Source organism: Branchiostoma belcheri, unplaced genomic scaffold, assembly GCF_001625305.1.
Source record: "Branchiostoma belcheri isolate BF01 breed outbred unplaced genomic scaffold, Haploidv18h27 scaffold49, whole genome shotgun sequence".
NCBI lineage: Eukaryota > Metazoa > Chordata > Leptocardii > Amphioxiformes > Branchiostomatidae > Branchiostoma > Branchiostoma belcheri.
In genome coordinates this window covers 560,995-574,309 of record NW_017804120.1, presented here as the reverse complement: position 1 = coordinate 574,309, position 13,315 = coordinate 560,995, and the positions used below count along the sequence as shown (strand labels likewise).

General features: G+C 39.5%; 1 protein-coding gene across 3 annotated transcripts; it reads left to right on the top strand.

The window, feature by feature from the left end:
* The first annotated feature begins 3,432 nt into the window (after window positions 1-3,432).
* LOC109479515 (protein EURL homolog) lies at window positions 3,433-13,048 on the top strand. 3 transcript variants are annotated; one of them, XM_019781490.1, is made up of 5 exons: window positions 3,433-3,615; window positions 6,301-6,480; window positions 10,961-11,526; window positions 12,187-12,249; window positions 12,479-13,048. In XM_019781490.1, the coding sequence occupies exons 2-5, from the start codon at window positions 6,323-6,325 to the stop codon at window positions 12,703-12,705; spliced, it is 1,014 nt and encodes a 337-aa protein (XP_019637049.1). In that variant the 5' UTR covers window positions 3,433-3,615; window positions 6,301-6,322; the 3' UTR covers window positions 12,706-13,048. The 3 variants fall into 3 exon arrangements, with proteins under 3 accessions (XP_019637049.1, XP_019637050.1, XP_019637051.1); XM_019781491.1 differs by having other exon boundaries at window positions 3,441-3,615; window positions 6,298-6,480; XM_019781492.1 differs by lacking the exons at window positions 3,433-3,615; window positions 6,301-6,480 and adding an exon at window positions 10,774-10,833.
* Window positions 13,049-13,315: the final 267 nt, after the last annotated feature.

Sequence of the window (13,315 nt, the reverse complement as noted above, 5' to 3'; positions counted from 1 at the left end):
AGGGCGAAGTATTTAGACGACTTTTCTCCGTTTTTTTAACCATACACATACAGTCACACTGCTACACACTTGCTTTTAGTAGAACACAGAATCATAAGAACATATAATAGTAGTATGAAACAACAAAAACGAACAAATTGTACAAAATTCCACGTAATTCTGCGAGTTCAAATACCTTTATGATGTAACACTGTAAGGCTATACTATGACCTACAAATATAACCTTAAGGTCAACAGTAGAAGAAATTTGTCCGGTCGAACGTTTTGAAGCCTAAAATCATAGCAAAAATCACACTACTATCTTCGCGAAAATATGGTACGTATGTCTTACCCGTGTTTCCAATGGCGGTTATAGAAAACCACGGCGGCAATGCAAGGCGTTGTCGTCTGGAAATATATTTCCTGTCTCGAGTTGGGTGCTAAACCCCGCTCGCTATGTCACCGGCGAAATATCTTCACCGCCCCCGGTCCATAGCTCCTACTTTCCCCGCCTCATTTTTGACGTTTCCCCCTTCTGTATTTCGCTGTGGTGCGGAAATGTACCGTAGTTCTAAATTGGTGGCTTATTTGTATGAAAAGAAAGGAGTGGCCGAGAGGAAATTAAAAAAGGGAGCGGCATGATAAGACAATAACCAAAGGGCGGTCCTGGAGCAACATTCAAACACTTCAACATACCCGCCCTTGGTAGTGACGTCATCACACATCCGGTCACGTCATCACCTGGCAACAGCCAATCAGGGATCAGATAAATGCACTTGAGGGGGTGGCATGATCTTTTTTGTCGGGGGGTTGTCTGAAAATGTTGGTGTACGTGTCTTTGAGAGCGTCAGCTTTCGCTGAATCATACTTGAATGACCTTTTCTTAAAGATCACCTGGTATCTGTGACATCTTATACTGCCCAACGATTTCTTGACTCATAGAGGTACTTGAAAATGCTAGAAAGGGGATGGTACACTGTTCCTTGTTTTTTTTTTTGACAGGGAAAACATTATAAAGAATAAAGGCGTACATTTCATCTTACAATACAACTGTAGTTAGAGTATTAATAAACATTTTCTTCCACTCAAAACGTAATTCAAAACCTACACTTGCAATATCCCCCCGTGATGCACAATGGTTTGCCCCCAGTCTTGATAAATGTTGTCATTTTCTAGCTATTTATTGACATGAGCCGAACGCGCGAGACATGTCCGAAAATATCGTCTGTGTGTAAAAACGGTCGCCACGAACATTCCGACAGAAATAGAGGCAAGAGTCATGTAGCCTAGATGACAGCCTTTTTAGCTTTTATAGTACCCTTTGACAGAGAAGCAACTAGCCTCTATCAGCCTCCTTAGGCTGCTAGAAAAATACAAATTGTAGTAGATATTGGCGAAATAAACTGAATAGCAAACCAGACCAGTTTAGTATGGGACTAGAAGGTTCAATTCGCAGTCACGCCGACATGGTAGAGGCTAGGAAGCTTCGGGAAGTGGCTGGAAAGAGTTAGCCTCTACCAGGCTTTGGGAAGCGGCTTGTAAAGAGTAGAAATTGCCCAAATAGACAGATAACATGCCAGGGGAGCGGCAAACTGTACTCTTTTAATAGCGGACCAACTCTCCCAGCATACTGTCTATTTGACCAACTTCTACTCTTTCCAGCTTGGTAGAGGCAAGACGAGAGTAGATTGGTCTGATATCAATAAAAGAGTTTATCGCACCCCTAAATCAAGATAATCGAATCGCCCGTAATAGCATTTCGAAGTGTCAAATCATCCGAGTATTGTTCAAGCAGATAGGAGGTGTTTTAAAACAAACCACCAAGATCAAACACCTCAGACATCTGCTTGGAGAAAACATCACCCCACAGAGGTTATTTGCGGTCAAGTCATGAACTACACTAGAAGCCTTACTATAAACTTCCAGACTGGTATGTAAGAAATGTGCGGATTGGTGGAGGTCGACGACCCAATACTAGCTAGGTACTTGTGGGGTCGAGCAGTCTGAAACGCGTCCATTGATTGGTTGAGAAGGTACGTAAGTTTTACTGAATTTGTGCAACTTTTAGAACAGAATAAAGTCAATAAACATACCTTATTTCACTTCTTAATTTTACACACAGCCTCTGTAGTACATACACATGTTAACTATCTCTTCTAATATATAAACTCAAAGATTTTGGAATATTTTGGACATACGAAATAAAATTAACTGACAGCGTTGAAGAATTTGTAGCAGCGCCGACTAGAGTTTCATTTTCATACTGCAGGTAAACGGCGAGGCGAAACTGCAAAGTCATTGTTCTAGGACCTTCTAGACTAATAGAATGTAGCCTTATATAGATGAGACTTGCCAAGCCAATACATTTCAGATAATGAGGCACATTATGCCGCACATATGTGCGAACTAATACAACTGGTGTGGTCGTAGAATTTCTTGAAGTAAACTCAGGAATGAGAATTTCTTTCCTGCATTACCTTGAAAGCTTTTCTTAAATTTTAAGGCATCAAATGCGATTTCAGGGCAGCATCTTTGGGATATTGACACATACTGATACAAATTAGCACATTTCAATCAGCATTTCATATTTTGGGCATTTACTGCGGAAACAAGCCCCAATATGAGAGATCATATGAGTCTTTTATTTTCTGGGTGGTACCCTAAAAATCAGCCCGTCAGATTTTTGGGAATTTTTGCTCCACGAGGGTCAATATACATTGACACAGTGTGGTTTCAATTTACTATATAGATACTCATCATCATCATAATAAATGAGCAGAATATTGCCGCTTTGAAAAATCGGGTTTCCAAGTGCTAAAAACTGCATTGGATGGGCTATAAAGTGAAATATATGTTAGTTATATCACCATATGTGAAAATTATTTTCCTGCACATCTTTAAGTAAACTTTAAACTAGTAATTAAAACTTACCTGTAGTCAGTGCCACCAGTCAACACGTACAGCACAACAAATCCCAGACACTTTTTCTGTCTCAATTTTGGGAGAAAATTAGCGTCAAATTCGCCTGCCAAATTCACTTCCTTGTTCAAGTTCCAGGAAACACACCGGATATCTCATATAACGGCTCCCCACTCGTCACTGGCTAGCTCGTTTCCTTTCCTGTGGGAGTCTTTATACTGACCCCTAAAAACATAATAGACTCTTCCTGCTATCGACCAACTGTGCAAACAATGGACTAATCTATTCACGTAATAGGGGGAAATTATACTTTTTAGAAATAACTGCAATTCAAAACAATTATTCGTCGTTTTATGACATTCTTACTCGTTGCATAATACACAAATAACTTTAAATTTTATTTTCAATTTTATTGACATTTATTAACTTATACTAAAACATAGGTTACCTATATGAGAAGTGACATGACCCAATCTATATCCGGGGCCTTGGGAAATCCCTTACGTCACCGGAAGTAGGTAAGTGCTTGCGTCATTAGGTAATCCCGTCTTCGTAGTAGGTAATTGCTGTGGCCCTTTGTTGTTGCGTGTCCACGATACCGCCAGCGTCACGTCAAGCGTTTTCTGCTCAACAAAGCTTATTGTTCCTTTGTGTAGGCAACAAACTGGCTAAGGCTTAGCTGTAGAAGAGTTGGGTGACGATATTCACATAAAAAAGGTAAGAAAAATCTCGAATTTCTGCTAATTTTGGGGGCTATTTTATAATAGTATTTTATACTGTCCGATGTTTTGTGTGGTTTCGTAGCTTAAAATTATGTTCTGGTTTCTAGTTTCTACGTGAAACAAAAACCTTAGGTCTCATGTTAACCCTACCGATATATTCTGTGGGAAAATTATGGTCGGGGCATATCATTTTGATGCTACATTTTTGTATGTTTATTTTAGCATTACGTGCTGACTCACACATACACAAGGCAAACATAATATTTGCATTTTGAAAATTATTTACAGACCAAAATGTATCAGTCCCAGGGCTTTATAACACAACGGGTATACAGCGTTAACAATTATTCCTCATTTCAAAAACAAGATGTTTTACACCATTTTTAGTCCATCAGGCGGATTTACGTACACAGATGTTTAGTAGAATTTGAATATTTTTAGCTCGGGTGTACTTGAAAACCGGATGTGCGCGGCAGGCATTCGAGCGGTCCCTTTGTTATTCGAACGCTGTTGTTTTTGTACCGGCTAGATATTTTTGGACTCTGACATATCCCTTTGCATATTTGTTTAGTCATTTAGAGCAGAAAAACAACACTCGTTTGATCTAACGATCATATTTTTTAATTGATACAGTTATTCTAGTGGCTAACTATCCGTAAAATTTCTAATATTTATTTATGACATGGTTAATACGTGGCAAGGGATTTTTATGACAATTCTTTTAAATAGCAGACGTGCAGACTTTAAACTAAATGCTTGCCCTGATATTTGACCAAATTACAGTATTTTTACAAAAAGTATGTGTAAAATAAACTCATGCCCTAGTATTTACATGTACATAGTCCACGACTACAGTCTTACAGGTCTTTTATCCTCTAAATTCTAAAATTGCTACTTTTATGCATTTTAAAAGCCAGGAAGGTCGACATGACCCTGGTTAGAACAGAACGTGTTATTTTGTGATTAAGATATTTTTCTGTCCACTTTCTTTAAATCCGTTTGACGTCAAACACATTTTTTGCTCTTAAAATAGTCTGTTTTGGGGATTTGGAATCCGACCAAAAACTAATTCGCCAGGGAATGTGTATTTAGGCAGACAAAGAAATGGTCAGGACCCAAAAGAACAAAGGATTTAGCCAGACTTTGAGTTACATTTAACAAAGAAAATAGTGTAGACGCTAGACAACGTTATAACAAAGGAAAACTCGTCTGGTAGTGCACAATGGACTTATTGATAACACACAATGGATAAAGGACTGGAGAAACGATAGTTCAGGGAATAATTACCATAAACATCTGGACTGTAAAAAAAATGATGCAATACTGACCATCTGTGAAACGTGTGAATATGCATTACGTAATGTAAAATGTGGGAAATTGCTGCATTTGTGCAAAACGTTACTTGTACTTTCACAGTTTCAGATATTGTAAACGTAGTATAGTCCCTGGATAATTTGATGGTCACTTTAGCAATTTCTTCAACCTCCATGCTTCAACTAATGATTTTCGGATGATTACCCTTAACTCAGATTTAAAAAAAAAATGAAAGCTTTCTTTATTTACTTTTTAGCACATTATTAAAAACAGATTTATACTTGGTGGCAACTTCAAAGTTAAGACTATTCAATCTGACTAAAGTTAACTGAAAACCTTTCTCATTTTACAGAGTACATTAATCAAATTTGAATAGTACAGCCCTGATTATGCAGAAAGTATGTGAAAATCTTTTTTTTTTCAGCAAACTGAAAGGATTATTATTCCATAACCAAATTTAGCATGAACTGAAAACTGATGTTATGGTCCCAAAGGTCCAGTATGACTCATAATCCAGTCACCTTCCTATCCCATAATAGTCTGTACACGTCACCCCACGAAAAACCCATTGTCGTGTTCTTCTTCGCATTGTCAAGTCCAATGTCTATTGATTGAGGTAAAAGATGTAAAGTCACAGTTGACTCATAACCAAGCAGATGAGTGGGGTACACAAGAGTTTACACAAGTGTGAGACTGATGAAAAAAAATGAAAGCCAGAAAGTTATGATGGCCCTCCCCACATCTGCTTGAAGATTAATCAAATAAGTGCCAATAGCCAATTGGCACATAATAGCTGCCTGGCCTGTGTCCCAATGAATGTTTCTCCTCAAAATACCTGAATAAAGCTCACACCTGGATTTTGGTAGTCTCAGTACCAGACTCCTTTGCAGGCTGAATAAATAGTAGAAATCAGACTAAAATTTAATTAGAATGTAGCTGGCCAGGGGAGTTGGCCTGGCCAGAAACAGTCCAGTTTGCAAATGGATCCTCTCTGGCCGGCGAACTCCTCTGGGCAATTAAATCACTTTTTAGGCCAATTTATGACTCATTCAACCTGCAAAGGAGTCTGGTGGAGACTAGAACTTTGGCCTTGATTCAGAGTTGAAATATGAAAAAGTGTTAGCCCGGGTGCCATCCGATTTGTAACGGTTTTTCGCCACACACTTTTTTAGCTTGGGTGCCATCCGATTTGTAATGGCTACCCCGATTCGGGGTAGCCATTACAAATCGGATGGCACCCAGGCTAAAAAAGTGTGTCCTTTATTAGAAGAAATACGGTAATGAATTCTTAACAACGTTCGTATCCTAACGATTTTTGAATAATAGCTTATACCTTATAACGTGTTAACGTAACTTTTTTCCACAGTGTGGAGAGAGGGTCGTACAAGATGCGTCAGCTGGACCTGACACGTTTTGACCTGATTGACCTTGACACGTCAGAGTGCGACATCTGTCACCAAGTCACCAGAGAGGAGCTGGTTCACTGCCAGGCCTGTCTGGAAAACTCTCTAAGCACGATGGAGAAAATGCCTCATACAAACTCAAGGTAAGACAAAGTACTGATCTCTTAGCCTGGTTACAGCTCCCAAGTCCTACATCCTATTTGCGGAGAGGATTTTTTGTAGGACTCAGGAGCTATAATAGGTTTGGTAACCAAGCTACTGATCTCTAGCCTCTACCAGGCGTTCTGGAAGTGGCTGGAAAGAGTAGGAATTGGCCAGAAAGACAGATAACATGCCAGAGGAGTTGGTCCGCTAGAGAGTGGCAAAATGTACTCTCTAGCAGACCAACTACCCTGGCATCCTATTAGTCTATTTGGCCAATTTCTACTCTTTCAAGCCACTTCCCGAAGCCTGGTACAGTCTAACTTATCTCCAAATATAGGCTAAGTCTCACCAGGTGACCATATGAGTGAGTCTCTTTTGTATTTGCAAAGAGGAGAAAAGAGACTCAGGCCGCTAAAATGGTTTTGAATACATGTACCAGGCTACATCTTTTAGGTGGTGCAGTGTCATATTTCACTATATATACAATGTAACAGGAAAACACTATTATTATACCAACAGAAAGGCGGACATTGCACAATATTGCAACAATCAGAGAGATATACATCCAGACAGTATACACCGCTTGAATACTTAATGAAGAGCAACAAAATGGTACACTTAGTCCAAACGATGCTTGAATGTCCTTAAATGCCATTTGCTGGGCTTACGCAAAAGGCCTGATATCTATGACACACGAAAAATGTCACTGACAGGCTACGCAAAAGACCTGATAGGTATCACACCTGAAAATGTCACTGATTGTATTGATAAGGTTGCGAAAGGATAATTTCACAAAGACACGACAATGCAAAATGGACCCCACCCAGTAGCCTGACAAAATCACGCTCCTAGCGGCTCTCTTGACTGACTTAGCCCTCTGGCAGCCAGAGATGGCAAGTACAGGCCACCTGTGCCTGTTACATGTATAATGTTCAAAGTTTTAATCTCCATAGTTTATTGCAAAACAGTTCCAAGCTAGTTTTACAATGTAGATGCAATTTTTAAAAAATTTACCTGTGCTCCTTACCAAAGTCATTAGTGCCGAGCTAAATTGTTTTCGCTCTAACTCCTTGAAAACAAAAGGCTTTAAGTCGCTATCTGTAATTACATTTTCTACTATTTAACCCCGCCCTTTTTGACCTTTCAATCGGAACCGGCAACCTTTTCGGGCGGTCTGTGATCACACGTGTCGCTAATGCGTCACTCTGACTTAAAAGACGGCATTTCACTGTAACCACTCACCTGTGCAAAAGGTCGGCAGCATATAATTATAGGTCAAACCTGCATTCGAATGGGTGTAGCTGCAAGCTAAACTTTCAGGTGAGCATTTTCTTCAGTTAGATGTCAAATTTTAGGCTTCAAAACCCTTTTTTATGGTTTAGAAATTAATTTCGTGACTGCATATAACTTTGTTAAGTAATGGGGTAGCTTCTTTGTGCTGTTGCAGTCCTTTTAAGAAAGTTAAACTGGTGGAATCTTGTCTTGTGAGGGCCACACCCTATTAAAACGCCGGCAAAAACTTAACTCATAGACAAAAACAGGGGTTACTGTATAAAATTTTTTGTGAGAAGCGAAACACATGTACTATCCGAGTTCTAGACTTAAAGGCAAGCATTACCCAATCATATTTAAGATTTGATTCTTATTTTAATTTCACAATTTGCAAGATACATAATCTCACAGTCATGTGATACCCTAGATACTAGTAATGCCAAATCCCTGTATATAAAAATCAAGAAATTGCCTTATGATCAAGAATGATTTCTTAGGATACACTATAACTAGCCCCCAAAATATGATGTTATCAAGTCATAGCCTACTCTCAAATCTAAACACCTGGTCAGGATATTTAAAGTGTGCCTACCTCAGGTATTTAGTAGATATCTTTAAAATCACATGCTCCTTTTTGATAAATCAGTCGTAGGGTATTCAACGGAATTCTGAAAGATGACATTATACAGACTGTAGTCATAATGTGTAGTATTCATTGTGATTTTCTGTACCGGGTATGACCAGGTACCATACAAATCCAGTCCATACAATTAATTACACCCAGTGAATCATACCTAGCTGTAGAGTTGTTTGACCTTACACGCCCGAGGGTTGTTTTCACACCAGCCCCTTCTGTCAAACGATGGCCAAGATGTCACGTGTATTTCCACGCTCCAGTTTGCAGACATTGATATTAATAAACATATTATAATAATAGCTTGATGTCCAGTCTATTGTGGGTAGGGTGGGTTCTCTGTGGGACTGGTTGCCACCCAACTCAACTAGGCCCCCCATTCCCATGGGAGTTGAATTAGTCCGGTAACACGCCTGACCATGTTAGTTAATGGCCTAAGACCCAAAAAGTTACAGTCCTACTATATATGATCCAGGGTTTTTTCTAGAAATATTAATAGCATGAGGGAGCAGATTGCAAGCATGACAAGGAACAAAGCGACCAAGGGGGGATTTTTTAATAAGAGTAGCCACTTAGGGTTCAATCTGAAAATTGGTATGAGGGAGCTGGCTGGTTACATGAGGGAGCAGCTCCCTTATTCCCTTGTTTAGAAAAAACCCTGTGATCAGCACCTGGTGTACAAAACTCTATTACAAAGAAGCAATTTGAAAGTTTCTACACTGGCATAACACTCCCACCGGGTGGCCTGTTTGAGCCTCGAAGATAGCCTGCCCCAACCACGACAGACTGGAAACCAGACTAACAATAAAACTGGTAATAGTTGTAGAAAACTGGAGAATTACAATAATCTTGATAACCAATACAGCCTCCTCAACCATTCTTTATTAAATACTTGGCTATTTCACTGCTAAGCTGGGAGCCATTCTTATTTAGTTTACCTACTAAGTATTTAGTTTCCCTGACATATTTAAAAGGGCAATGCATTTAATGGGTGTTGTTGAAAAAGTACAGCGAACAGTGGAAAAAGTAGTGCAGGCTTATAACAATCTCCAGCTGCCTTCACCCTTTTAAAACTGGACAATAAGTCGCTCTGATGTAAGAGACGACAACTTACAGTGACAGATCACCTGTGTGAAAGGTCACAGCATGTAATTATAGGTCACACCTCATTCAGAAGGGTGTAGCTGCAAGCTAAAACTTCAGGTGAGCGATTTTTGTAAGATTTCATATTTCAAGCTTCAAAACTCACAAAGTTTCGAGGCTCCACCCTAACATAGTTGGAGTTGATTTTAGCTGATTTCTTCCAATTCTTACAGTAGTTTTTCTTTAAAAGAAAGTTAATTTTGGGAACCTTAAGAGGACCACAGGTGAACGATTTTTGTAAGATTTCACAGCTTCAAAACTCACAAAGATTTTCTTTTATAAGTTTCGAGGCTCCACCCTAACATACTAGTAGTTGGAGTTGATTTTAGCTGATTTCTTACAATGGTTGTAGTTTTTCTTTAAAAGAAAGTTAATTTTGGGAACCTAACGAGGACCACACCCTTGGGTATTGTTAAAACACCCAGCAACCAAACTCACAAGTATATTATATAAAGCTCTGGGGTAGCATGTTGTGTTTGCAGCTGCTTTTAGTGAATTGAATAATCTGGAACTACAAATTTAGTATTTACAATTCACAATCATCAATGTCATTTCAGTGACTTTTATGCTGATCCTCAGAAAATTAAAAATACTTCAAATCCATTTCTAATAAGAAAAAATTGCCCCGTGTTTGTATTTTGTGATTGTTCACTATCTGGACAGGTGTAACTATGTTATAGATTTAGATGTCGTTTTGTGACTCTGTCGACTATGTATGTATATATGTACTGTATGTATACCAATGTATGTATACAATGTATATGTATGTAAGAATGAATGCCAGGGTCCACCGCTAATGGTTATTCAAATAAAGTTTCAAAGTATCAATGGTAAAGATCCAGCCGGTGTGTACCAATGAATAGCCATACTGTCGTTATCTTACAAGCCCCAGGGTGTGTTCACATCATTCTTTCTCAGAAAGGTCCTTATAATTATACAAGTTATAGCCATCACATGGATTCCCATGCTGCAAGGTCCTGGTTTCTACTAAGGCTAAACTGTATAGGTTTTGTTAAAAAGGAACTTTTGGAGCAATGACGGGGCTGCAATAGCCAAGTTGTCACCACTGACTATATTCTCATGCTCCAGTAATGCGACCACTAGGCTAATCCGCTGTTTGGTTGTTGCTAAAAAGAGAAAAGGGCAACAAACAATACAAAAAGTAGGGCAGAAATAATGACCCCTTCAGAAGCTTCGAAAATGTGCAATTAGCCAGTTCTCAGTAACCCTCAGATTGGCTGTGGAGGCTGTGATTGGTGCAGCGTTCTTCACAAGCTAAGAGACACTCGATGAAGCTAGACGTGTAAGTTGGAGCTCCCCTTGTGAAATGGTTGTCGAGACTTGCAAGATATCTGAAACACTGTAAATGTTGATCGTAACGTTCTGCAAAATGTGCAACCTTTTAATTGTTGCATCTGCTTTCTTTTCAGAGGCCACAAGGATTGCTTTGACAGGTGGCACGATATTTTGCGACGCTCGACGCCCAGCCCACAACGATCCCCCATGCCGAAAGCCATCGCTCCCTGCCTGGAACAACATTCCACCTATTCCGAAGTCAAAGACTTTGTGAGCACGACGCTTCGATGGTTCAGAAACGACGCGCAGAAGCCAACAGACATCATGATGCAGAGCCAACGAAACCGTGTACACCAGAACATCACCCTGCCAAGATACTGCAACAAACGCATGGACACGAGAAACAAGTTCTACGCCCAGCTGCAGGGAGTACCCGTGTACAAAGAAAATACTCTCCTGAACTTAGTCAAGAAGAAGGAAACACCAAGACCACAGTTTTACATCGACTCAGATTCAGAAGAAGAGGAGAGAAGAGAGATCTACGAAGAGTTGCGTAGAAGCAGTTGCTCGTCATCCGAAGACGAAGAAGACCTGTGTGTGTATGAAAAAGTCATGGTACCGAAGAGAGCTTCGAGAACAGAGAGCAAGTCATCGGGGCCACTAGATTTCTGCATACAGCTGCCAATAACAAAGGAACAATGTAAGTTTGCCCAGCGCTTTCAAAATCATTGGACATGTAATTTGTGTAAAGCAGTAGATTAAACTATAACTTGATATTATTTTGTACTACCGGTTCAAAGTTCATCTGAGCTGGTGGCCCGAGTGCGGTAGACACGTGGGAAAAACTCACGTGTCTACAGCACTCGGGTCAGAAAGCTTAGGTCACGGCTGAGTGATTCGGTTGAAAATTCCGTCGAGTTAATTTTCTTGAGTTGGAGAGCAGTTTAATTCTCATTTTGTACTACCTGGTAATTGAACTAAACTAAAACTCTTAAACTTAAGATACTAGGTAAGCTTAGTAACCAGTAATGTTAGCCTTATTTATAATATGCAGGGCCTACACAGACCACCTTCTCGGCTCTATATAGGGCCAACATGCCCCCAAGGAAATGTTTACCAGAGCCCCACTGAGTCACAGGTAGTCCCTAAAAGTGGGTGAGCTGTGACTGTGATAGAATTTCCTTGGGGGCATGTTGGCTGTACAGCCCAGGAGCTGGCCTGTGTAGTCCCTGCACTGAAAAAGTCAGGTACTGTATCCACCTGGGACTAGGTAATGTAGGAGTAGTGACATTTAAAAAGTATCTTGTGAATTATCATCTATTTGAGGTTTTAACCAGTTTTTTTTTTACTTTGTTCACAGTGTTCAACCTGAATGCTGAGCAGTTGGAAGCCTGTGTCGCCTTCTTGAGAATGAGAATAGATGGTGAGTTAAAAGTGAATCATACTTGATCAATACAACTTAATATACATAGAAGCTGTACTTTGCCTGAAATATGGACGAAGTTACTTTGAATATCTTATATGGCATTAACTTGGACAAATTAAGGTGGCTTGATGTTTAGCAACAACAAACGTTAAAGTTTAAAACATAGCACTTGGTGAATTGTAAGCTATAACTGTCTGACGAAAAATGTCTTGTTTTTTCGATACAGATACATCCGCTGACCTGGTCTCTACCCTACAAGAACGTGATTGGACGGTCAACCAGATCTCAGTGAAGCACACGGTCATCTACCAGCTGCACAAGGCCCAGGACCGCATGCCTCACCTGCGCCCAGACTCCCCTAACAGTCGCCTCATCCCAGCTGTCAATCAATCAAGCCAACCGACCAATCACAGCGTGTTTAGATCTGAGAGACTCATGAACACCAAGGCATAGAATGAGTCAAAAGCTTTTGGAATGTCAAATGCCAAAATTAGCCATTTGTGAAACTAACACTGTAAAAAATATGGTAGGAAGTTATATAAAAATATGCTTATGAAACTTGAAAAATCAAAGGGACCAGTTAAATTTCATATTTGATGAGTAAAAATATTTTCTGTACATGTTAGGCGTAGATTTCACGTTCACTTTGACCGTAGTATTTCAACCATCATAATACGCAAAATGAGTAAGACTGTATTTCAGTTAAATACATTGCACTTATGGAATATGACTGGGTTATTTTATTTCTATCTAAATACTGCACATTAGGAATTGTAAATTGAACTTAATAGCTTAGTTGTGAGAACTTGTGACTAATTGTGTCTCTCCATTTTAACCTGAAACTGGAATCACTGCCTGAAGTTTTTGTCAAACTTCGATCCCAGAAGTTGTAATTTTGTAAATATCAAGTTACAATAAGAAAGATTATTGACTAACATAATATATTTTGGGATATTGAACATCTATGGTTGGAGTCTCACAGCTGTAATACATGGGATCCTGACAAAAACACATTTAAACATTATGTTACTACATATATCGCTGGTGATATGTGACTAACATG

What these genes read in the sequence shown, in the direction of transcription:
- LOC109479515 (XM_019781490.1), top strand. Translation starts at nt 6,323, where the DNA reads ATGCGTCAGCTGGACCTGACACGTTTTGACCTGATTGACCTTGACACG. An exon ending in ATGCCTCATACAAACTCAAG is followed by an intron (nt 6,481 to 10,960) that starts GTAAGACAAAGT and finishes CTTTCTTTTCAG; the next exon opens with AGGCCACAAGGATTGCTTTG. An exon ending in CTTGAGAATGAGAATAGATG is followed by an intron (nt 12,250 to 12,478) that starts GTGAGTTAAAAG and finishes TTTTCGATACAG; the next exon opens with ATACATCCGCTGACCTGGTC.